The sequence below is a fragment of the Lutjanus erythropterus genome, chromosome 14, assembly GCF_056507025.1.
Source record: "Lutjanus erythropterus isolate fLutEry1 chromosome 14, fLutEry1.hap2, whole genome shotgun sequence".
In the NCBI taxonomy this organism is placed as follows: domain Eukaryota; kingdom Metazoa; phylum Chordata; class Actinopteri; order Lutjaniformes; family Lutjanidae; genus Lutjanus; species Lutjanus erythropterus.
Genome location: NC_139330.1, coordinates 15,436,103 through 15,461,129, shown reverse-complemented (window position 1 = coordinate 15,461,129; position 25,027 = coordinate 15,436,103). Strand labels below are relative to the sequence as shown.

The window sequence follows — 25,027 nt, the reverse complement described above, 5'->3', positions numbered from 1 at the left end:
TATTCTTCAGGTCGTTTAAGATTAGGCAGGGGAGTCACCTTTTAGGTCACAACAGGACAAACTAGTGACACAGCTGTGGAGGGAGTGGGTGCGTGACTAGGAGCATCATGGGAAAGTGAGGCTGATGTCATTTTTTGTTATAAGAGTGTTTGCATTTTCTCCCAATCAGGTACAGAGGACACCCGCCTGAATAATGCCTGTAACAGTGATCCAGTCTGTCCTCCCAAGTGCCGCTGTGAGTCCAACGTGGTGGACTGCTCCAACCTGAAACTCACCAAGATCCCCGAGCACATCCCCGCATCTACCAGTGAACTGTAAGGAATCAGGACAAAATGTCTAGCAGGAAGAGACAGAGGGGGACACGAAGTGTGCAGAGAGCATGAAAAGAGCTGAGAAAGAGTGATGAGATGAACTTAAGTAAACAAAATGCAGCAGTATGTTGTTCATGAATAGAAAAAATGGCACACAAGGCATTTTCAGCTTTTACAAAATGTCTTCCAAGCCCAGAACCCTGTTAACTCCCCTTGCTTACACCACTGCACACAGACCTGTTCAACAGAGGACAATCTGATTGTCTGGTAGTATGAACAAAGAACAATAAATAACAAAGAAGGCAGTACAGGTGTAAAATAACAATGGAAGCTGGCGTAGAAAGAACTGGTAAGAATCATAGTAAATTGTGGTAATAAGACAAAAAGAAATAAGAAAAAATGGGAAAGAAATCAAGTATATGAAAAGTAAATGACAAAGGAGAAATCAGTTATTAATTGGCACCAATGCAGCACTGCAGACATACATATCCATGCACTCATTTATCCATCAATATATGTGGGATAAATGTAATGCCATAAATCAAAACAGAAGAACAAGCTTTGAACGTTTCAAAGTTAAAAAATAATAAAAAAGATTTTGCAAGGTTGAAATTAAGTTTTGAAGGCTTGTATAATATTTTGATAGGCTGAAATTTCTGCAAACATTGTTTGGGTTTTATTTTCAAATCTCTGCAACATTCTTTTTTTTTTCTTCTTCACAACTGCAGTACTTTTTTTTATAATTTATATCTCCAACACATTTTCAGAGTTTCAAATTTGTCACTGTTCTCCCACTGTGTGAACAGGCGGCACAGCGCTCACACATCGCAGACAGGCCCAAAGCATACCTCAGGCAGCTGATCAAAATAACTAAGTAACGGTTGTCAGTGAGAATAAAATCTATCAGAAGAACCTCTCCTGGAAAATTTGAAGATTTTCTCCTATTTTAAGAAAGACATGATGACAAGATTTAAAAGATGGGAGTAGGGAGGATTTCCATAGCAGCAGAATTTGTCCGCCTGCAGTGAGGGAAGTCAAGGCAATTACATTAGTTTGAATAATTATCATAATGTTATCTTCCATTGAGCTTCCAAAAGTACCTGTGTGAGGGTGTGAGGATCATTTCAAAAACCACGTTGAGGAATGACTGCCAAGACCTAACTAATTTTGGGCAGGACCAGAACATTTAAGTTAGATCATTTGGGGAAAGTGAACACCTATTACATTTATCCCCTGCTCTATCGCACAATGAATATTTAACAAGGAATGGATGTGTTTATTTGTGTTGTTAAACATTTTAAACTTTTTCTCTCTAGCCGCCTTAACAACAATGAGATCACCACTCTGGAGGCAACAGGAGTGTTTAAGAGCCTCTCTCAGCTGAAGAAAATGTAAGTGAAACCTTCAATTTGTTTTTCTCTAATAGTATTACATTTACTTTTCTGACATGCTGTTTTTTTCCACAGTAACCTCAGCAACAACAAGATCACAGAGATTGAAGATGGGGCATTTGAAGGTGCGTCATCCGTCAACGAGCTTCACCTCACAGCCAATCAGATTGACTCCGTCCGAAGCGGGATGTTCCGTGGCCTTGACGGACTGCGGATGCTGTGAGTGATGTACAAAATGTTGACATTTCTAAAGTGCAAGATAACATTTTTAAGATTTCATGCTGAAGTGTTGTTGTTGTATTTCCTCTTTAGGATGCTGAGGAACAACAAGATCAGTTGCGTCCACAATGACAGTTTCACAGGGCTGCACAACGTCCGTTTGCTGTCTCTGTATGACAACCAGCTGACCACCATCACTCCCGGAGCCTTCGACACCCTGCAGACCCTCTCCACCCTGTAAGACCCCATTGTATTTTCACAATATCTATAGAAAAAATTTGAAGCAAAACATTATAATTCTATCACTCAAATTCATTTTTATCTTTGTTTATTGTGTGTTTTGTCTCTTTTTGGCAATAGAATTACACTCTAAATACAAGTGTGTTACTATAGCTGTGCAAAAAGCACAATTACACGAAGTGAGACTGAAATTATTTTAGAACATACAGTATGTGAGGCTCTGGATTGGTTACCCAAAGTGGGGTGCCAGCTACCTCGAGGGGGTATGCGAGAGGAAAAATGTAATGGTGGAACTTAATTGCAATTTAACTGAAATAGTTGTAATATCCAAATATCCTGACAGCCTAAACTATATTTTGTGTCTTTTTGAAGGTTTGGGTAATAGGAGTTGCACCAGTCTGATCACAATGTAGAAGGGGGTGCATGGCCTAAAAACTTTGGGAACTACTGATTTACAAACTATATGTACATGTATTATTAACATGATATCAATATTTCATTTTTTAAAATACCATGTTATTGTCAATACGGGTTTCTTGCAGCACCCCTACCTTCAATCACACATTTCATGTTTCAGTGTTCTTACAGTTTAATGCTAAATTTTTTCCCAGTAACCTCCTGGCCAACTCTTTCAACTGCGACTGCCGGCTGGCCTGGCTCGGTGATTGGCTAAGGAGCAGGAAGATTGTGACAGGTAACCCTCGCTGCCAGCGCCCCGGCTTCCTTAAGGAGATCCCTCTGCAGGATGTGGCCCTGCCTGACTTCCGCTGTGAGGAAGGTGAGGAACTGTCTATTCTGTTTGTCCTTATTTGGACCGTATCCGAAGTTTTGTTGCAGCTTCTCCACTTTAAATGAAGTAATCTGTCTCTCTGAAAGGAGATAAACACCTTCAGTGTAGTAGATGACCTCCACCGTCTGTGAAACGAACCTGTCTGGGTCTGACTGATGAGGATTTTAACTGCGCTCTACTCCGCAATACGTTATGAGCGAGAGCTGCTTAAAGTGTCTGAGATCATCTTAAATAATGGCTGCTATTGTGCGACTCTTTTGTTTACTGAATAGATTGCTACTCAGCAGTTCCTAAGCTGCTGGTCGATGCCGGCCTGAGTGGAGCTATTGAGCTGTTTGCCTTATTGACCAGTCAGCCTATTTGCACCTGAATGAATGTTAGACTTGTCTTCAGGCCTCAGGCAGCTTCCATTCTTTGCTCTGGCTGGTCGATATTACATTAGTGAGGCTCCTCTTTCTCTCTGTCCTATTTTACTTTTCACATTTTTCACTTCCTCTTTTTCTCATTGTCTCAATGCCTCACCATCAGCTTGACGGATTGTGCTGTTTTAGCACCGTCTTGCCTTTAGGTGTGCTTTGTCTTTCTTCTCTGTCTACAATTTTTTTTTTGTTTGCCAGGGACGACAGCTTCTTCTTTTGGCTGTTCTCCATGCCTCTCCTACCCTCCTGGTCATTCCTCCTCTCTGCACTCTTAAAAATAATGGTTCCTCTTGAAGGACTGAGGTTCTACTAAGAATCATGTGCTTATGTAGTACCCCTTTTTTGAAGAAAGGGTTCATTAAGGGTTCTTTGTAAGACAAGGGGTTCCATTAAGAGCTATTTTCATTTAAATGATTGTTGAAAGCATGGCTGTTCAAAGTAATGGCTGTTAAATCTGTAGAATAAAATACAGTTCTCTGTAGAACCATCGGAAGACAAGAGGGTTATAGGTGAAACCCTAATCAAATTTTATTTCTATTAGGTCCCCCTTGGTGGGCTCAAGATAAAATCTTTCTATTAGAAAATCGTTCTGAGTAGAACAACCTCGGTAGGTTCTAGATGAAACCTGAAATATAAAAGGTTTCTAGTTAGAACGCTCCTGGTGGGTTCTGCATGTAACCCTTGGAATATAAAAGGCTTCTCAGGAGAACAACCTGGGTGGGTTTTAGATTAAACCCTTGGAATATTAAAGGGTTCTCGAGAGAATAACCTGAGCTGGTTCTAGAGACCCTAACCCCCTGGGTGGATTCTTGTTAGCACCCTTTGAAGGTAGAAAGGTTCTGGATAAAACCCCTAGAGAGCAAGCTGTGTGGAACCATTTACACTATAGAATCTCTCATATGGAGGTTCTGGTTGGAACCTTTCACAGATGGTTCTAGGTATAACCCTTGTCGCCGGGTTCCAAGTGGGATCTTTGTAATAGTTTCTACCAGAAACTAAAAGAGGGTTCTCTATGGGGACAAGCCAAAGAACACTTTATGGTACTCGTCAGCGCTTTTATTTTTAAAAGTGTGGTATGTGACTCCTTTCTATCTCCTGTGGGGTTTTTTTCCCAGGCCAAGAGGAGTCCAGCTGTGTGCCCAGACCTCAGTGTCCCAGCGAGTGTACCTGCCTGGAGACGGTGGTGCGCTGCAGCAACAAGCACCTCCACTCACTGCCCAAAGGCATCCCCAGAAACGTGACTGAACTGTGAGTTGAGTTCCTTGGCATAAATTATGCCAATTACATTTCTTATCAGTTCAGGTTCCAGGTGTTGAAAAAAGAAGCCGAGGAAGACATGATGAAACGGTAGAGTGGAGCTCAGGAGATAAGAGTGAGTGAAAACAGCGGAGGCAAGGAAAACAGATCTCATCATTCGGAGAAGGGGAAAGGAGTCAATAAACCCTGTAGTTATTCTCTCAGACATTCTTCTTCTGTGTTCCCTTCAGCCCTCAGGGCTAGCACTGATGTCACTCTCACACTCAGAGCCAAGGATCAGTGTGTGTGTGTGTGTGTGTGTGTGTTTGTGTGTGTGTGCATATTTGTGTGAGGGCCAAAAGTCTGTCCACAGGAGCATAGGGGAGCAAGAGGACATTTTAATGAGCAGTTTTCAATGGAAAGAGGAGGGAATGGAATAGGTCTGGAACTTTCCAATACTGCTTCGAGTGGCTCAGACTACCTCACACACACACATACACACAAACACAGATGCACACACACGCTGTGCGAGCCTTAAGGCCTGTCATTGTCCCAGCAGGTGTGACCAGGTGTGCCCCTCTGTTCTGGGCTTTCATCTAGTCATCTGGAGAGTTTGCTACTCCATCATTATCCCAAGTGTCCTCCGCACCGTCATTACCTATCATTACCTCTGAACCCAGGGGCCCCCCTAACTAACCAGCCCCCCCGCCCTTCCCGTCCTGAGTACAGTCAACGACAATAGCAGGAGAAAGCGCCTGCAGCTGCGCTCAGAGGGACCAGGCCCTAAATCAGCCATTTATCAAGGTGACAGCCCTCTGGTAGCATTTTGTGTTAGCAGACAGCGGGGTGGTTGCATCCCTGCAGGCGTGATGTCAACTGTGGTGTCTTGTACAATCATCAGTATGTTAACACACACATGCATGAACGCACACACAAGTGTTTGTGCAGCATCCACTTCAAGAAGTGGGATGCTGGGTAGGACAATGTGGCAAAGTGCAATATTCTAAATCGCAGACGCTGCATTTTGTTTTTAGATAAAGGAAAAATGTGTGACAAAACAGGATAATAATGAAGTACTGTTGTGCTGCAGAGATGTCCCGACTCAGACACGAGACAAAACACTGTGTCAAAACATCTTAAAAAAAGAGTAACTGGAAGACGAAACACTCTGTTGTTTGGTGTAACATGAGATTAAACTGGCTGCAACAGCATGGGAAAAAATGTTCTGTGTAAAAAGCGTGATATCCACCGCAAGCTCTCCACCTAACCAGTTCACAAAGCAAATTTAAATCGCTGATAAAAAGCAAAGTAAACATTTTTAGTTTACATGTTATAGAATTAAACCTAAACCTTAATTATATAAGATTGTATCGTAGGAGAAAGACAATCAATATTTAACACCTTTCATACATTATAAATGTGAAAGCACTGCAACAAATAATAAATTCGGTTTTCTTGAATGTATGTATTTACAGTATGTATTAGATGGTAAATACATGAAAAAAGTTGTCAAGAATCTCATCACAAGGTCGACATCGTGGCTTTTGATCATTTCACACAATCTTCCACGGCAGCAACCTTTAGTTTTAAAAATCAAGAATTAGTTTTCCATCTCAACAACAAAATGGTGATTGCAGAATGTCACATAGTGATGGAATACTATATTTTGAAATTGGTTTCAGGATACCCATCGTATTTAGGTCTGAATGGATCATTTTATGCCTGCTGACTCGCTACTGACCTGTTTGTGTCTCTTTGTTCAGGTATTTGGATGGAAACCAGTTTAGTGTTGTGCCAAAGGAACTGTCTACCTTCAAATACCTCCAGCTGGTGTAAGTTTCCGCCTGTCTGCCTCCGTCCTCCGTCTCACTGTGCACATCAATACAGTGAACTTATGCCTTTTTTAAACTTTCCTTTCAGAGACCTGAGCAACAACAAGATCAACTCTCTGACCAACTCGTCCTTCTCAAACATGAGCCAACTCACCACTCTGTAAGTCCCGACCCGCCTCAGCCAGAGGCCGGTGTTTCAGTCTCGCACTGACAGCAGGATGGAAACAGATGAATCTTATATATGTAATTATTTTTACATTGCAGAATCCTGAGCTACAACTCCTTGCGTTGTATCCCCAAAATGGCCTTCAGTGGACTTCATTCTCTCCGGCTGCTGTGAGTTTATTTTTATATTTTAAATACATGCATATATATGTGTGTGTTTATCTTAGTGTGTCGGTTTAGGGTTGAGTCCTAAAATCCTATTTTTAACACAAAATGCAACTTGCCAGTGAGAGTTTCTATTCTTTCCCATGGAAATCAAATGTTTAAATGTTTCTTTGTTGTCACGTAATTTCAAGACAGTGCTGAAAACAGCACATTCATTTGAAACAATTGAAGTTATTTTGAAAGAAGAAAGAAGAGCCGCACTTTCAGACTAAATGAGTTATTAAGGAGGATATTTTTACAGCTTGCACCGACTACAGAGACGGTGCAGCAGATGCTGAGAATCTTTGATTGACTCCAGAGGACTGAAACACAGCCTAAACAGTTATGACAGCTTATGAATTCACACACCCACGCACACACACTCACACACACAACCTACGACCTATTTTCTCTGTTTAAGTGGCAGCCATGGGGGCAGCAGCACCAGCAGCAGCAGAGTGTTGTTCCAGCTCCCACTCCTGCCCACACGTCGTCTTCAGACATCTGCCCAGTCTGTCCGTTCACCTCTAAACGCCCCGAGCTCATCACCGCCTTGCCACTGGGGCCAAACACGCGCCCCCACAACCCACTGTACAAAATCACTCTGACACTGATTACCAGAGAATGTTTGCCCCGTGAACCGTAATGGTTTTGACTCTGCCTCCGGGCTTTTATGAAGTTATAAAGTCTTTGATTGTGCACTCTCAGTGACCATGGACTCCCCGCGGATGAATTGGTCTGCTAAATAACTGAGATGTAGAATGTAAATGTGTCCGACAGATCGATGACGAAACCAAACTGATCTTTGGACATGCATCCAAAGATACAGCAGCTGGATGCCCCGTGCTTTAACTCAAATGTACAGAAACAGAGACCAGGCCCAGCAGCACTCCTTATGATATTATGTATGCATCTGTATGTGTTTGTGTGTGTGTGTGCGTGTGTGTGTGTGTGTGTGTGTATGTGTATGCATAGCGTACATGTTTGTCATCTACTGGCTTGGTGCCCGTTAGTATGTGTGTGGGAGTAGACATATCGGCCTTCCATGTGTGCTCATAGCAGGCACACTTTTTACTACTGACAACAAAGCTTCAACAAAGCCTCTTTTTTTACGGCGGGATTCGACTAAAGTCCCGATCATTACGAGGCACAAAGCATAAGAGCCCTTTTAGCGTGGAATGAGAGTGAAGCTCGGTCATCATTAGCCGATGCCGCCTCGCTAGCCCGGGCCGCGTTGCTTTGATCTCTAATGAAGCTGCGTCCGTTATTTCTGCTCTTACTCACTCACGCCACCTTCACTTTTAAAATATTCCCTGTGCAAGTGTGCTAGACGCCATGTGAGGCCCTCCCCCCAACACTCACACACCATACAGGCTCAGAACTATACACACAAACACACTCACACACTCACACATATATGTGCAGACTGTCTGGACTACCTTATTGTCTCAGTCCAAATGACGCAGAAAACTTTGATGTCTTTACTGCTGGTGTGATCAATCATAAGTCTCCCATTAAATGTCAATTGGTGCCATGGCTTTTATTTTTTTTAACTAGGCAGTGCTGTGGGGGTGCAACAAAACTGAAGCGACAATGAGCTCCTTTTAATAGTTTCAACTTTAAGACCCCACACACTGTAAAAAGAAATTGAGAAAACAAGTTTTGAAATAACTTTTCTTCTTCAGATAGACATGATTATTTGAATTTCAGAACCCCCCCAAAATTTTGTATTTCAAAAAATGTTCATAGTGAATTGTCAACCTGATTAACCATTAGTCACTTTAACTTCAGTGAGTTTGATTAACATTTTTTGAAATACAATTTTGGGGGCATTTTATAAAGCTCAAAAATGCAGGTTTATCTGCAGAGGAAAAGTTAATTATCTCAACAAAACATTATTTTTTTAAGTGGGCTCACAACTCAAATCTAATCTAATCTAGTAAATCAATCATCTTGAAATTTAGCATTTTCTCAGCTTTTTAATTTTTACAGTGCACTAGGTTCAGAGTTCAGCGTTGGAAGCTTCATAGAAACCACAGTGAGGTGCCAAAGCCGTGCTCACACTCATGTGCTCACACACACACTGAGGTGCCAAAGCCTTTATAAAGCTGCACCTTTGGCTTTACAGAGCAGTAAAGAGGAGAAGAATCATTAACGCTCAGGGCTTCAAACGGACCAGGGGTCTGAGCCTGGCATGGATGTGGAGCAGTTTGGTGCAAGTGTGCACATGTGTGTGTGTGTGTGATGATTGTGGTTTGAGCTGCAGATTAATAAGCTGCTAATTGGCCTGCTGGGTATTAGGTGTGTGGTGAGCAAGCTGAGAGAGCGATAGGGCGTGGCCCGCCAGGGTTTGGGTGGGAAGCTGTGAGAGACGAAAAGTGATACGAAAGAGTGTGATAAAGGAAAAGAAAGTAAAGCCTGCTGGATACAGCACTGTGAGGAAATGTCAGGCAAGACATGTAGCTCAGAGTACTTACACAACCACAAAATATTATTACAGGATTTCTGCAGGTTTCAACAGGTTAACTTTAAGACTTTTAAGGACCTATTTCACCCTCTAGACCCAAGAGCACCTGCTCTCACTACAGAGTCTGAAAGTGTTATCATTTTAAAGTTATTTCCAGTGTATTAAAACACAGAAAAGAAATCGTGAGCTTTGCATTGTGGATACTTCAAATTGTCATCAATAATTAGAACAGGAAATATTTCTTGTAACTTTGAGATCTGTGATTTTTTTCTGCTGTGAGTAAACTGTGGGGCCCCTGGGGGGAAGTGAGACAAAGAGTCGGTAGGGACAACTGACCCGGTCGCAACATTTCCAGCGATAAATTCAGCGATTTTACACATACAACTTGCCAAAACACTACATACAACACCATCAGCAAAAACGACAAAGACATTGTGAGTTGTTTTGCTCAAAATCACATCACATAATCACCATCAGTACACAGTTGGACCTTCTTGGCTCTCATAGCCGGAGAATGATGGAAGCTGTTTTCTTGGGGGATGCTGAGGAGTTGGTAGGAAGAAGTGACCTACTGCCACATTACTGTTGTTTGTTCTTATCACATAGCTGTGCGGGAGGATTGTCAGTGGGCTGAAGCAACTGTCTAACAATATGATTTCATGTGTCTGATGTTATGAAAGCCATCCTGCATAAAGTCCAGAGCATGTCTGCTCCCAGAGTCGCTCACAGGAATTAACATTGTGGTTGTGGGTCATGCTGGAACCAGACTTTAGTGATGCTCCTCATGTGAATACAGAATAATATTGGGTGATGGCAAATTTGTTTTTCTCAAAGAGGCTTCAACCAAGCACTAATTGCACTTTTCTAAAACCAGATCTTGCTGAACTTACCTATAATAGATGAAAGTAAGGTTAACAGACCAAAACAATCAGACATCACATTGCCAAACACTAGCTGGGTGTGCTTTGATAAATTCTGAGAAGTTATTGGTTCCACGTTTGTTTCATTTTGTTGTTTCAGTGTGATCACTGGAAACTTTTCCTAAAAACATTTAAAAGTAATATTGGACAATGGAACTTTATAAAACTGATTAACTTCATTAATCCAACCAGTTTTTAAGAAAACTGCCAAAATCAGATTAAAAAAAATTTATGGCCTAAAGTTCAGATGATTGGACTTTAAACTTTTTAAGACCCTGGAGACACCCAGTATTAACTGATTGCAGGTGAACAAGTCTGTGTGAAAAATGTTGAACAAGATCGGTTTGACGTCTTGCGCAGAACTTCTTTCTTAGTCGTAAAAAATAATTTTGTCTGTCCAGAAACATCAAACGCAATAAAAGATCATTTGACATAGGTGAGATGGAGTGATGTAATGATATACAGCTGTAGAAAAGAAAAGTAAAAAAAGACACAGAGACAGACAGAGAGAGCGTTAGCACAAGAAGCGGATCAGGTTTCTTCCTTGAGACTCCCTGGCTCCTTTCTCTCATGAGATCTGTGCCTGGCTGGCACACGGCTGCTGGCTTCGTGCCCTCGGTATCCTAACTGCTCTCCGACTACTCACTCCACACTAATAAGCATTCTCCCCCGCACACAGGCCAATTAACTTGTTGTCTCAGACGGTCACATTGTATATTTTCCCTTTCGTACTCCGGCACGACTCTGTATCCTTACACTGAGCAGCTTCACTGTCTGCATCCTTTCACCTGACTCTTCCGCAGCTTAGCGGTAATTCACAGATCAAACAAAGAGGGAAGCAGGGCTTCAAAGTCTGTTTATACATCAGTTCTCTCTCCGTCGAGGCATAGAGAGCAGATGTCATGTGTTGGTGCTGTGGACTGAGCTGTGGTAACATTAGTGTGCGGTCAGCTGAGGGTTGGAGGTGGTAATGACCCGGCGGATTACGGCAGCCATCAGTCATCTAGCCATTAAGCCATGTTGGCTTGTCACCCCGTATAGTAGTCAGAGAACAGCAGCAGTATATAACACAGTGCACACTAGTACAAACATTAAAACACTGTACATACACGTGCCCACATATGCAAGGACGTAAATATACCTGTTAATCTGCACACACACAATCACGCAAATGTTTTTCGCTGTCCTGCATATGGTGCAACTGTGTTACCCCCCTCCTCTGTACACTTGTTGGCCCTGCCAGCCAGACGCACAGAGAAACTTGACACCAGTCTTTTCCAGACTTACAGAGCCTCACATCTCTGCCAGCTGCACAGGGCTCAACCAGAAATACAACCCACCTACCACCCCACACAATACTGAAATATCTCTCAGCAACTCTCCTGTTGTTTCTGGTTTTAGTTGTCCGGTAGTACAGCATGTCAAAATGCAACTGTTGTTTATTTTTATTATCTATTAATACAATAATTATCTTCTTAATAAGTCATTTTGTTCATAAAATGTCAGAAATTTCTTTAAAGGTAGACTAAATAGGATTTGTCAGTTGTTTTTTGTTTAGTTTACTTTGTTTGTTTGAAAATCCTGCCTTTAGTCTGCCTTTTAAAAGGTCCCAATATGACATTTTCCCAAGATGACATTTTCAAATTGCTGGTTTTGTCTGACCAACAGTTTAAAACCCGAAGATGTTACTGTGTCATAGAAGATTATTGAAAACAGCAAATCCATGCACTTTAGAAGCTGTAATGAGCAATGTTTGACCTTTTTTAGCTTTAAATGTGACTCAAGTAACTGACTGTCATCATAGTAACCAATTATTTTTTCTGTCAATCAACTAAATGAATTGTCTAATTGTCAGGGGTGTTAAACATATGACCCAGGGACCATAACTGACCCACTAAAGGGTCTTATCTGGCCGACTGGATGACTTTGCAATGTATAATAATTGCAGAAAAGTCATCAATTATAAATAGTATATAAAAACAATGAATACTTCAAGAGGTTGTTTGAATAATAGAGTAAAATGATATATCAAAATGGGCTGTGCAGGCATGATAAGAAATGACTCCACACAAATTGCAACAGAGGCTCTTTCAACTGTTTCGTAAATATGCCAATTTTAACATATCAAAAGTCTTAAGAAGCGCAAGTGGGGGAAAGTATTGGAAAAATACTGCAACTTCACTGCAACAACTTAAAACTGATTTATGCATGTCTTCATGTCTGATGCCAACACAAAGAGTTCAGTACTGTCCACAACCAACCAGAAACCCAGTGTAAGTGGATCAAAATGACCTAATAAGTTTTTTTGTTTTGTTTTTTTTACAGTATTTATAATGACAACTAAGTGCTTGAAGTGCTTATTTTAAAATTAGTCAATCAGTGCTAACATTTATATGGATTAGTATGCTAATACAGTGATGTTGATTTCAATTAATATTTCAGTACACTTAAGAAACACCTTTGAAGCACCACTTGGACTGCTTCCAACGTTTTTCTATAGAGAAGACTTAATGAGTAATGAACATTTATCAGATTTTCTGTTGTAATGTGTGTGAGGTTCACCCCTCTTTCCTCACAAAATGGTACTAAAAAGACATTTTTGGAAGGAACATATTTAGACGATGTTCAAAACTTTTCATATTTAGGATACAAAATTTCTTGAGTTTGTTTATGTTGCAATTTGTACGAGGCTGACCCACACTTTTTGGTAAAATGCCTGGACTTGTATGTGGCCCATTAAAGTAAAATGAATTTGACACTTCTGGTCTAAGCGTTTCTACTATACAGTTGCACAAAAGAGCAGCTTTTCCTCTGCTGAAATATGTTCATGATCATAAATTTTCTCTCTTTCTGTCCTCTCCCTCCTCCATCACCCTACAGGTCTCTCCATGGCAACGAAATCTCGGAGCTTCCTGATGGCATCTTCAACGATGTGGCCTCACTCTCCCACTTGTAAGTAATGACACACACACACACACAGCTGTACGCCCCAGTGGCATCCCATGTGATACTATCTGCACTTACCATTGAGTTTGTGAAGTCTACACACACACACACACACACACACACACACACACACACACACACACACACACACACGTACACTGTGAGGCACAGAGGGGGTCTGGTCAGACAGCCGGAGAGTGTGGCTCACAGTGGCCTGTCTGTAGTCCTCTTTGGTGGGCTCCACATGAGCCAAGCCCTCCCTTAATCTGCCGCGGTCCTGTGGTTAAAGCAACACACAGACCCCTTTACTGTCTCATCTCCCTGTCACATCTCTGAAACACACACACACAGATGGTGACTAACATGCACACAGATTCTCCATGGTCTATGGACTTTAGTGTTTGTTTTGGTTTGTTTATGTCTGTAATTTTGTGAGTCCCTGTCGGGTGTGTGTTGTGTAGGCGCTGTGTGGTTGTGGATAAGTAACACTACACAGAAGTATCTTTGCCCACGATATTCACATCATCCCCTGACAGTCGCTGATCAATAGACCTATCAGTGTCAGGCTTAGAGAGGAGGAAGGATGGAGGGAGCTAAACAAAGACATTTTTTTGGTGAGCAGTACAAGAGTCAAGGCTGCATAAAAACGGGGTGGCGGGAGGGATGGAGGGGGTCCATTGATCCACAGTCACAGTCAAGTGGCTTTCATGTTAGCAGATGTCAGGTGTCAGCTATTGGCCCAGCCTGAAAGATGAGCCTGTGTTCCACCGTAATGGAACAGCATCGATTCAGGAGTGTTTGTGCATCCAGCGGGAGGACAGAGCAGCATTGATTCACGACCACCATGACAGAAGTGGTTAAGAGTGCCTTCTGTTCACACCTTTGCCTATAATTGAGAAGCCCTCCGCCAGATGATGTATGGCACAGAGTGGCACTGAGCACTAAACTTCAGGTCTGTTTTACTCTCAGAGAAGCAGTTTGTGTAGTGCACCAAGTTGAGTTTGGCAGTTTGTTTTACATAAGGCTGTAGAGACATCTGCTGGTGATGGAGTGTACTGCAGTGAAACAGCCACAATTTGTTACTGAACTACAGAATGTGAGGCTGACGAGAAGAGGAGGTAAAAATGCACATGTTCTTTACCCAAGTAGAAGCAGAGATAATTGTAATAAAGGCTCTGGTAAGAGTATAAGTAATGATTCAACTTCCTTACTCATGAATGAGTGAAAAAGTACAAGCTCTAAGTATAGAAGTGTCCCTCTGAAGGACATTTCTACCAACTCTCTCAGCAAAGCTAGCTGAACCTCACTTCACATAAATATAATTCAAAATTATTGACCCATTCTGACTTCAAATAAAATAAAACAGTATACTTGAAACAATGATCATTAACTTCATTTCAGTGTGCAAATCAGTTTTCATTGTCAGTACCAGAACTTGAAACATTATGATCAACATGAAAACACACCACACATATCTACATGCAGTAGTTCTTTCAACAATATCCTACAATGTCCCACCCAGGTGCAGATACCTGAAAAAAGTATTTGTACCTTGATACTTCCCACTTCTGTGTATCCTACATGGTTTATTCTCTCTGCTCTATCAGGGCGATTGGTGCCAACCCACTGTACTGTGACTGTCGCCTGCGCTGGCTGTCTGACTGGGTAAAGACTGGCTACAAAGAGCCCGGCATTGCCCGCTGTGCCGGCCCGCAGGGCATGGAGGGCAAACTGCTGCTCACCACACCTGCAAAGAAGTTTGAATGCACAGGTGAGTTATTGTGTTGGAGACAAAGATATAATGCAAGTAGCTCTAGTGTCTACGTGCAGTTCATTCTTATCGGTCTGGTATATCCCCAGGAGATGTGGACACTGCGGTGCTGGCCAAGTGTAACCCCTGTCTGTCCAGCCCCTGTCTGAACCAAGGCATCTGTCACAGCGACCTGATGGACATCTACAGGTGCAGCTGTCCTCCAGGTTTCAAGGTGAGAGCCGCACAGTGCTACCATCTTTATTTGAATATCCACTTCAGTGCAATATTCCCTGTGGGCAAGGGTGTAAATGTATCTTATCTCTGGCCTCTGTCTCAGGGCAAGAACTGTGAGACAGCTCTGAATGCCTGTGTGAGTAACCCATGTGCCAACGGAGGAACCTGCCAAGTGAAGGCAGAAGAGGAAGGAGAATACAGGTGAGGAAGATGAGCATTGAATACAGTGCAACACAGGACTGAAATCTTATTTATCTCATAAGGATGCTGGCATGATGATGTAATGAGTGTGTATTCAACGTTGTTGCAGCTGCACATGTCCACTGGGCTTTGAGGGCCTCACGTGCCAAACCAACATCGATGACTGCGAAGACAACGACTGTGAGAACGGAGCAACCTGTATTGATGGAGTCAACAACTACACTTGTTTTTGTCCCCCCTACTACACAGGTAAGTCCATCCAGCAGTTTCACTCAAGAAGCAACTGGAACTGCAAAAATGTACTGGTATATCTACTCTAGACTTCTTTCTTGTCTAGCTGATGCATTAATTCAAACTGTCTCAGGTTTAATAATGTAAATCTCTGTGCAGGGGAGATGTGTGAAGAAATGGAGGATGTGTGCGCCCCAGGACGGAGCCCCTGCCAACATCAGTCTACCTGCCTCATCACCTCCACTGGACCCAAGTAAGTGTGACAGTATGCTGCGGTATAATGAAACACATCCATGTTAAGTACAGACTAGAAGGTAGCTTTGTCCTCGTCCAGCTTGAGTACAGTGTTGTGTTTGTGTGTTGCAGGTGTGTCTGCTCTCCTGGTTATGTTGGTGATGACTGCAGTTTAGACTATAATGACTGTGAGGAGCATCGCTGTCAGAATGGAGCTCAGTGTATGGATGAGCTGAACGGATACTCATGCATCTGTCCTGAAGGATACAGGTGAGAAAAGCTCAGATTTAACATGCACAGGCTTTATTTTCCTATACTTTATCAACATCCAATTATAATCCCTGCCTCTCTTCCTCTCTATAGTGGTCAGTTGTGTGAGGTTCCCCCATCTCCACTGTCCCTGTGTGAGCTGGCTGACTGCCAGAACAACGCCCCGTGTGTGGAGCGAGGAGGCCGTGCCCTCTGCCAGTGTCCTCCAGAGTTTGGAGGGCCACGCTGTGAGAAGCTGGTCAGCGTTAACTTTGTAGACAGAGACTCCTACCTGCTGCTGTCTGACCTCAAGAACTGGCCTCAAGCTAACATCACCCTGCAGGTATTCACAGAGTTTGTTAATGTGTGTCATGACATTACATTTATATTTTGTCTGTGTTGACACTGCCTTTCTGAAACCTTGTTTGTCTGCTTAGTTATACACATAGAAAATTCAAAAAGATATGATATATAATAATTACAAAGGGGCTTGCAAAGCGGCATTCTCCAGGTAGCATGGGAATAATTATGTAGTGTAGACAATTTGTATGCATTTATCAGTAAATTTAAGCAGTAAAAACTGAGACAAAGTTTAGCATAATAGTACGTGAAAGTAATGCATCCCATAAACACCAGTCTTTTTAATTAAGTCATGGTAATAAGATGCAGACACACATCAAGAACGTTCATTCTTAACACACACAAACACACAAGTATACAGTAACACTATCATGAATAGACTGAGCATACAATATGTAATATGTCTTGAGTTTTTATAAGTCTTTGTTTTGAAGAAACAAAATATGAAGGCAGAGAATGATGAGGTCTGTGGAGGCAAGAGCTGATTATGAAACTGTATTCAAATATGCCATGAAAAAAACAGGGGGAAGAACTCTTTTTAAGGAACCATAAACAAATAAACCAGTCCGAAGATGATTCCCTTGATAAACACTGAGGACACCTAATTAAAGAAACCAATGCTGAGAGGAGTGTCTTCGATGTATGCAATTTATTATTCATAGTGATCGTTTCTGGGACGATACGTGGGCTTAAGTTTGGTCTGATATAGCCTGTGTAATTCAAACACCCAACAGATCATTTTCTCTCTGTAGGTGTCGACAGCTGAGGATAATGGAATCCTGCTGTATAACGGGGACAATGATCATATTGCAGTGGAGCTCTATCAAGGTCACGTCAAGGTCAGCTATGACCCTGGCAGCCAGCCAGGACACGCCATCTACAGGTGAGGTGCTATGAGCCCTTTGAAAGGCCGACTTTTACTGTCACTGTTGGTTAATTCCTGGCATTTGTGTTCTTATATCTCTGTTTTTTCTTTCTCAGTACTGAGACCATCAACGATGGCCAGTTCCACACAGTGGAGCTGGTGACCTTTGACCAGATGGTGAACCTGTCCATTGACGGAGGTCTCCCTACCACAATGGACAGCTTTGGGGCGGTGCGGCCCCTCAACGGGGAGGCTCCGCTATACGTGGGGGGTAGGGGCCCTCTCCAGAACACACCTCCTTCCTCTGCAGGCACTCTTAACTACTACACTACTGTCAATCACCACCCCTCCCCCTTCGTTTTGTCACCACCGCAACCAACCCCTCCCCTCAACCATGCAACCCTTCAACCCCGTCCTACCTCCACCCAAACCCAAACCCTATACTCCTTCCACACCATCCCCTCCTTTAGTCATGACTGTGTTTGCTAGGGGCCACACAATAATTAGACGTCCCAGTACGTGATATGCACACATTTGACCCATTTCACATTGACAGATAAAACACAAAAATGACTGATAACAACATGCAATTCAACACTTTGTTATCATGCAAGCACATTGTTTACATTGTGTAAAGTACGCCCTCTAGTGATTACCACAAGAACTACCAGACACGGTCTTTCCTTCAGCTTTGTTTTGTATTTGCATGAATTTGCTTGCACAAAATGCAACTGTATTTATTTGTAATGTGTGACTTAGCCACTCTTGACATTCACAGAACTCAAAAACTTGGCTGGAAACAAAAGCCTTTGTGTAACATTTGTTGCTACACACAGTTTGCTCAGGAGTGGCTCAGAATCTGTAGTTTGTTTCAGTGATGTGATGTGTTGTGCTGTATTGTCCGTCATTCATACAACACTACAGGAGACAGTTCCCCCATAACTCTTTGCCTTTGCTGTCCTCTGTTTCAAGGATGATGTGTCTTGTGGTGCAAATATCAAAGTTAAATTGAAATAGAGTTGCATATATTAATTAGGCACATTGTATCTGCACTCTTGGGACACACGTGTTTGAAAACGCCTTCCTCCATTACACTCATACCAGCCCTGTGTTAGTTGTCTGTTTGTGATCCACTATGCACGTCTTAACACCAATAAACATCACCTGTCTCCTCTCCGTCCTCCTGCAGGCATGCCAGTGGACGTACACTCAGGGACTTTCCGGCTTTGGCAGATCCAGAACGGTTCCAGTTTCCATGGCTGCATCCAGAACCTGTACATCAACAACGAGCTCCAGGACTTCACCAAAACCCAGATGAAGCCCGGTGTGGTGCCGGGCTGCGAGCCCTGCAAGAAGATCTACTGTGTACATGGCATCTGCCAGCCTGATGGGGTCCAGGGACCAGTGTGTCACTGCCAGCCAGGCTGGAGCGGGCCACACTGTGACCAGCCTGCCACCAACCCCTGCCAGGGCAGCAAGTATGTCAGCAAATGAGACGACATTTATATTACACAGCAAAGAGCAGTGGTTGAAGTACTCAGTCAAATCCGTTACTTAAGTAAAAGTATCAATACAACAACACCAGTGGTGGAAAGAATACTGAAAATGTGTACTCGAGAAGAGGTACTGTTACATTACTAGTGTTAGAAATACTTTGGTACAAAGTATTCTTCTTAAAAACTACTCATATTGTTAGTTACTTTTAACCGATTATGTTTATTGCATTATCAATACATGACATTCAGTCAAAGGGGTTTCTATTTCTGCAAATCTTCAGTCTAAATTTGGCTACAAAAATGAAGGTGAAAGGTTTGAATATTAATTTAAACTGTAGGCCGAGTCAGTAGCTAATTATGTTTTTTAAAAGTAGTTAAGTAGATTACATACTGTAATACATACTTGAGTAAGAGTAAAATTACCGATTTGAAAAAATACTTAAAAGTAGAATTACAACAAAAAAATGACTTAATTACAATAACATGAGTAGTTATAATTTGTTACACAACTCCTGCATTTAAAATCTTATAAAGTAAAAGTGTATTATCAGAAAAATGTACAGTACTTAAACATATTACAAATGAAAGTACTTGTTCTGCAGAAAAAGGCTCATACATTAGATAGTTAATACTGAAACAATGTGTACGGCACATTTTACTATTGTTACTGGCTACGTTGAAGCTGTCATCTGTCAAAAGTAGCAGAGTAAAAAGTACAATATTTCCCTCTGAGATGTAGTGTAGTATACTAAAGTCAAGTACAAGTACCTCAAAATGGTACTGTTAGCACATGTATTTGGTTATTTTTCACCACTGACAATTGTGAACCTGTCTGACAGCAAGGTAAAGTGGTGGAAAAATTCTAAGTATTGTGTACAATTAAACTGATAAAAGATTTTTTTTAGGTGAGCCTCTCTCTACGTGGCTAAAGTATGTTTTGTTGCTGTCCCTGTCCAAAGCAGTACATTGTTTAGCCTCCTACACCAGTACTCCTAATTCTTCTCCGAACTGGGAGCATGCTGACCCCCATCTACTGTAGTTAATACTCTGACTATGGATTAATAGCTCATACAATGCCACTTCAAAAAAATCTTTCCCTTCACTTTGTTTATTTACTGAGCAGGAAATCTGATCCAGGTGTTTGTCTCTCACTAGGTGTGTTCATGGAGTGTGCATCCCACTGGACAGTCAGTCGTACCGCTGTGAGTGTGCGGAGGGTTACCGCGGCGCCCTGTGTAACCAACAGGGTGAGCTGTTCAACCCCTGCCGACGCCTGTCCTGCAAACACGGCCGCTGCCAGATCTCAGACACAGGAGACGCCTACTGTCACTGTGAAAGTGGCTACACTGGGGAACTCTGTGATGCAGGTTGGTTTGCTGTCAGTCTGTCGTCCTAATGAGGAGAAAGAAGTCGATTAAGTAATAATAGTGATGTCTGTGTTCCTGTTTTCCAGAGTCGGAATGTCGAGGGGAGCCTGTGCGAGACTTCTACCAGGTCCAGCGAGGCTACGCCATCTGCCAGACAACACGCATGGTGTCTTGGGTGGAGTGCACCGGAGCCTGCGACACGGGGGCCTGCTGTGCCAGCCAGCGAATGAAGCGCCGGAAATACACCTTTGAATGCAGCGATGGAACCTCCTTCAGCGAGGAAGTGGAAAAGACCATCAAGTGCGGCTGCGTGGGCTGCATGTAGCACCATTCACTCCCATTTTCCTGCCGCTGCCGCTGAGCAGAAGATAGAAAGAAAGGAAGAAAGGAAGAAAGAGAGAAGACTGGAGGAAAGTGAAGGAGGGAAAGAAAGAAAGAAAGAGAGTATAAAGAGTATATATAAAACCTCTATCTATATATTATGGACAACAATGTTTGTAAAATAGGACATTTCCTCCCCTTCCAAGGGTGTGTGACCTACAGTAACACAGAGAAACCAACATCATGAGCAACAATGTAGAAGTGACAACAACAGCAACAAAACCATTGTACCTGCAACATTGTTCCAAGGGGTCCAGAGATTTCAAAGGTGTTGCATTCAGAGTGAGGCATCCCTCCAACCCAAATTACCCAGTGTGAATCCCCCATCCATCTGCAAGGCCTCTGACAGCCCAGCCACCATCGACCATCTTTACTTCGTGGAGGCAGTGAGGACAGAGGGGTCCAGCCCGGTTGAGAGTGGCGGAGAAAGACAAAAAAGAAAGAACCGGAAGGAAAAGAAGAGAGCTGGACCGTTTGACTTGGCAAAGCTATCTTGAGTTGAGCTTGGCTGGGTTACCTGGGCTGGGCTGGATACAGTTTGGGTTGAGTTAAAGTTGGTGTAGCAAATTTCTCTGCCAGGATACAGTCATCCATCCACACATGCACATGTAGAAGTGAGCAAAAAGAAGGTAGGGTTAGAGTGGCACATAATCCGGTGCGGATGTCGTGGCTTCGAGGCCAGGTGGGGTCTGGTGTCACAGTTTTCTGCTGTGAGGTACCGTAACATAGAAACTCCATAAAACTAGAGACTGCACTGACTAGCAGCACTGAAAAACGACACCTCTCTGAAGTACATGATCACACATGCATGGCGTACATACATTTACACACAGTCTTAAAGCTTGTAAAAGTGCGAGGGCTCGTGTGGTGCAACTATCTATTCTGTTCATACAGCAAACCAATCAGGCGCTGGCAGTGCCCAGTGGTCATCAGTCCCCCAGCATACATTGCCTCAGGGTTAGGATGATTTGTATGATCCCGCCCCCTTTGAGCAGGAGGCTGTTCAGCCCTGCTCCTCTTGATGCCTGCAGTATTAAAACTTGTGCAAACTGTTGCATGTGTGGAGACAAGTTTGCCAACAAATATGTAGAGCTTCTTAATATCATTATAAATGTTATTACAAAACAAAAGGTTGCAGAATCATCTTCTGAGTTTTGTTTTGTTCTGTCTAATTTCTCATATTGATTTGTTTTTATTTTTGTTATATTTTGTTATATTTTGTCTTATGATGTAACCTAACTCCTTTAGCCGCCCCCAACCCTCCCCAACAACCCTTTATATAGAAATGCCTAACAGATTCTAATATATATATATTTGTATTTCATTTTGGTATAGTATTTTTCTATGTTAAAGAGTAAGTCTGTTTCTGGAAGCTTTGGGAAGGCATTCAGTTGGTTCCCTAGGTGTTTTTATTTGTTGATCTCACTTGCGCCAACAAGGTAATTAATTACGTTAATTGGCCAAAAATACAGCAGCTGGTTGTCCTTGTTGTATAGGAGGCAGTATTGGTCTAGAAATATGTTTAATATTGTATATGTTGTCTTCCATGTGAATATTACATCTAATTCATGAGAGTCTGTGCTTGTTTTTATTTATTTTATCTAAAGGCGTTTTCCTGTAGAAAGTGAAAGGCATAAATGTTGCTGACTTTCAAATATTTTCAAAAACTTCATAAAGATGAAAAAAGGTAAAATAATGAATAAAAATAGCATAAAAATCTGTAAGGTATTTGTAACATCACTTAATAGCGAGTTACGACAGTGTTTTCCTCCTCTCCGGCTCAGACATTCCTCGTTTGCTGCGGGGGCTGGGGAGGACTCAGAGCTGGGATTAAGAGACGTCCCCCTCAAATTAACTTGTAATTACCATACCACACGTAAAGGCTTCGGATTGTTTTCATGTTCATTTTGTTGAAGTGCTGAGTTGTATTTCTATCATTTTGATTTGAGAGACGTTTGCCATAGAGAGAAGGTGTTTTTAGTTCAACAAATTAAAGTAGTCAAGCTCAACTGATCATAAGCTGCTGTCAAGCCAGAAGAAATAGGATGAAGTTGCTTCTGTGGACAATGATCATGTAATCATCCTAAATCTGTTTGAAGAGGCAACTGCGTGAAGCATTGCATGCCTGCGACTGACAGATGATAAACGAGAAAGGTCTGGACATTTCAATGTTTGTCAGTTCTGACTGGCTATCCACACAAAAAAAAAGAAGAAATGGTGCCAATTACAGTGAACACAACAGTCATACCTGAATGTATAAATGTGTATAGATAAATATGACCTATGCTTATTCATGAAGTGGTAACTTTTAGCTGTTATTTAGTTTCCAATGTAAGATATAGAAATCACATACTGTTCAATAAGTGACAGTCCATCAGGATGGCTTAAGGCATTGTTCTCCCTGCAGATCGGGATTGTGTTTATCCATTTTGCTGATCTAAATGTTAAAAGTCTCTTTATAGTGTGAAAGGCTGCAGACGCAGATCTCAGCTTGGTACAATGCACACAGAGCTCCTACTCATATTGCTACCCATGTTGACTTTGTTTTCCATGCTGTTGTTGTGATCCCAGTGGTGTACAATAACATTAAAAGAAGATCTCATAAAGGATACTGATGAACAGTCACTGTAATTCTTAGGCTATGTGCCTCATAAAGGCGCATCTTTAGTCGAATGTGGCTTTCTTTTCATGTCTCCTTTCCTTCCTCTGCACTGATCTGTCCTGGACTGGTGCATTCAACTTCCTGGTAGACATCTTAGTGGTGCTTGTGCTATATTGAGATGTAATTCAGTTACATGACCAGAAACACATTTTCCATCCTATGAACTATATACATACATAAATATGTTATTGTAAACAACACAATGTCTCTGTTGTATTGAACTGGTGCAAAAACTTAAGAAATATCCCTGGTTGGGTTCTGTCTTTTTGCTTTTTTGTTACAGGATTGATGGTGGGATTAAGCTGAAAAACTCCCAATAATGCTGAATGTATGTAGTGCCACCGACAAAATGTTTACCAAACCTCCACTCTTTTTCATTAATTAAACTTAAATGTGTGTGCTTTTAACAATGTGTTGTCTTTTTTCCTTTTACTCAGTTACTCATTGCTGCTGTGCCAGCAAAAGAAAAAACGATCAGTATCACGTGAAAAGTGAACTAATATTACAAGACGTTTCTCATATTAGATAGAAAGATATTTCACGTCATTACAACAAACAAACTTATTATAAACTTTTCTCATTATAACAATGTACTGTTAATCTTTATATAACATAAAACCTTTCATGTCATAATGTGATAACTTGTATTATTATAATGTGACATTTTAAAAATATAAATTAGCAATTCGGATGGACAAAATACAGAAGCCTAAAGTTTTAGGCCAACCCAGATACAAAGTTCTTATTAGCATTCAGATAAATAGGAATTTGAAAATCCTTGGTCTCATGTTAACTGGGCAAACTACATCATAATGTGATATGATGGAAAGCTCCAAAGCAGCTAGTAAATGGACATGATGTGAGACAACCAAGCCCCCCTGCTTCCATGCAATTATCTGTTCCCTCCCACACATGCCTGTGCTCTAGAGCGACGGGCTTACCTTTGTGTTTCAAGGATGATGATGTCTCCACTGGAACCAACATGCCGTCTACCGCGTCATCCCTCCAGGACCCTCATCCCATCTCATCTGGGACAGACGTGTCAGAAAACTACTAGTAGTTAAACTTGACATTTAGTAGGCCTAGGACAAGCAGGAAAATGTTCCATTAGATTTATCTTCAGTACTGGTGCTGCAGACCAAGCTTTAAACACAATACCAACATATGATGCCCTTACTGTGGTTAACTTGTTAGCAACCAGTTGCTTATTGACACACCCAGCAGGCCTAAGCTGAGGAAGATTTCAAACTGGCACAATCCTGGCACATTCCAAAGTGGGCTAACCCTCACTTTAGCCTAAGGTTTGCTACCCCTGCCCTGGAGCAGGATTATCCCCAAGTTTGTGGGTTTACCCCCTGAAAACTGAATAAAAACTCAGAGCTAAATTCTGCCAGTGTGACTGAAAGATCAAAGGTCAATGCTTTAACCTGTATAGGTTTTACAGGTTTGAGTCTGTATATAAACACTTTTAAAAGCACCTGCTTAACTAAATCAAACACTGCTGTACAAAACAAAAGAGGAGTGACATAAATGTACTCACCATGGGATCATGCTGTTGGGAGACACCTTCTTTGGATCGAGAGAGAAAGCGACAAAGGGTCATTGCACAGTCATTGTCCTAACTGGAAAACACTCCTCACCTCAGAGCTGCTGCTTCTTATTTTAACAGCTCAGTAGCTACAAATAACGCATGTATCTGTCTCAACAGGGCCCTGCCTGCTGATGTTGCCGCTTTGGATACCTGATGTCTGTGAAACAGAAACATCACGGATGTTCAAGATGGTGGCTCCGATGTCCTCAACTGTTGGACCCATTTAGAGAGCACAGGTTCAGTGCATCATCTTCATAAACTTA

General features: G+C 42.0%; 1 protein-coding gene across 5 annotated transcripts in view; it reads left to right on the top strand.

Moving 5' to 3' along the window:
- slit1a (slit homolog 1a (Drosophila)) overlaps window positions 1–23,583 on the top strand; it is a 113,728-nt gene extending 90,145 nt beyond the window's left edge. For 2 of the 5 annotated variants that reach the window (XM_084736674.1, XM_084736671.1), the window contains 22 exons: window positions 170–314; window positions 1,628–1,702; window positions 1,778–1,921; window positions 2,015–2,158; window positions 2,773–2,939; window positions 4,486–4,618; window positions 6,370–6,438; window positions 6,527–6,598; window positions 6,703–6,774; window positions 13,075–13,146; window positions 14,748–14,911; window positions 15,001–15,125; window positions 15,231–15,328; window positions 15,438–15,577; window positions 15,719–15,812; window positions 15,926–16,063; window positions 16,157–16,385; window positions 17,155–17,285; window positions 17,384–17,577; window positions 18,457–18,745; window positions 19,919–20,130; window positions 20,217–23,583. In XM_084736674.1, the coding sequence (XP_084592800.1) occupies window positions 170–314; window positions 1,628–1,702; window positions 1,778–1,921; window positions 2,015–2,158; window positions 2,773–2,939; window positions 4,486–4,618; window positions 6,370–6,438; window positions 6,527–6,598; window positions 6,703–6,774; window positions 13,075–13,146; window positions 14,748–14,911; window positions 15,001–15,125; window positions 15,231–15,328; window positions 15,438–15,577; window positions 15,719–15,812; window positions 15,926–16,063; window positions 16,157–16,385; window positions 17,155–17,285; window positions 17,384–17,577; window positions 18,457–18,745; window positions 19,919–20,130; window positions 20,217–20,455 (3,146 nt within the window). In that variant the 3' untranslated portion in view covers window positions 20,456–23,583. The remainder of the gene's footprint in view (window positions 1–169; window positions 315–1,627; window positions 1,703–1,777; window positions 1,922–2,014; window positions 2,159–2,772; window positions 2,940–4,485; window positions 4,619–6,369; window positions 6,439–6,526; window positions 6,599–6,702; window positions 6,775–13,074; window positions 13,147–14,747; window positions 14,912–15,000; window positions 15,126–15,230; window positions 15,329–15,437; window positions 15,578–15,718; window positions 15,813–15,925; window positions 16,064–16,156; window positions 16,386–17,154; window positions 17,286–17,383; window positions 17,578–18,456; window positions 18,746–19,918; window positions 20,131–20,216) is intronic. The other 3 variants (XM_084736673.1, XM_084736672.1, XM_084736670.1) reach the window with 2 other exon arrangements.
- The last annotated feature ends 1,444 nt before the right edge of the window (window positions 23,584–25,027 follow it).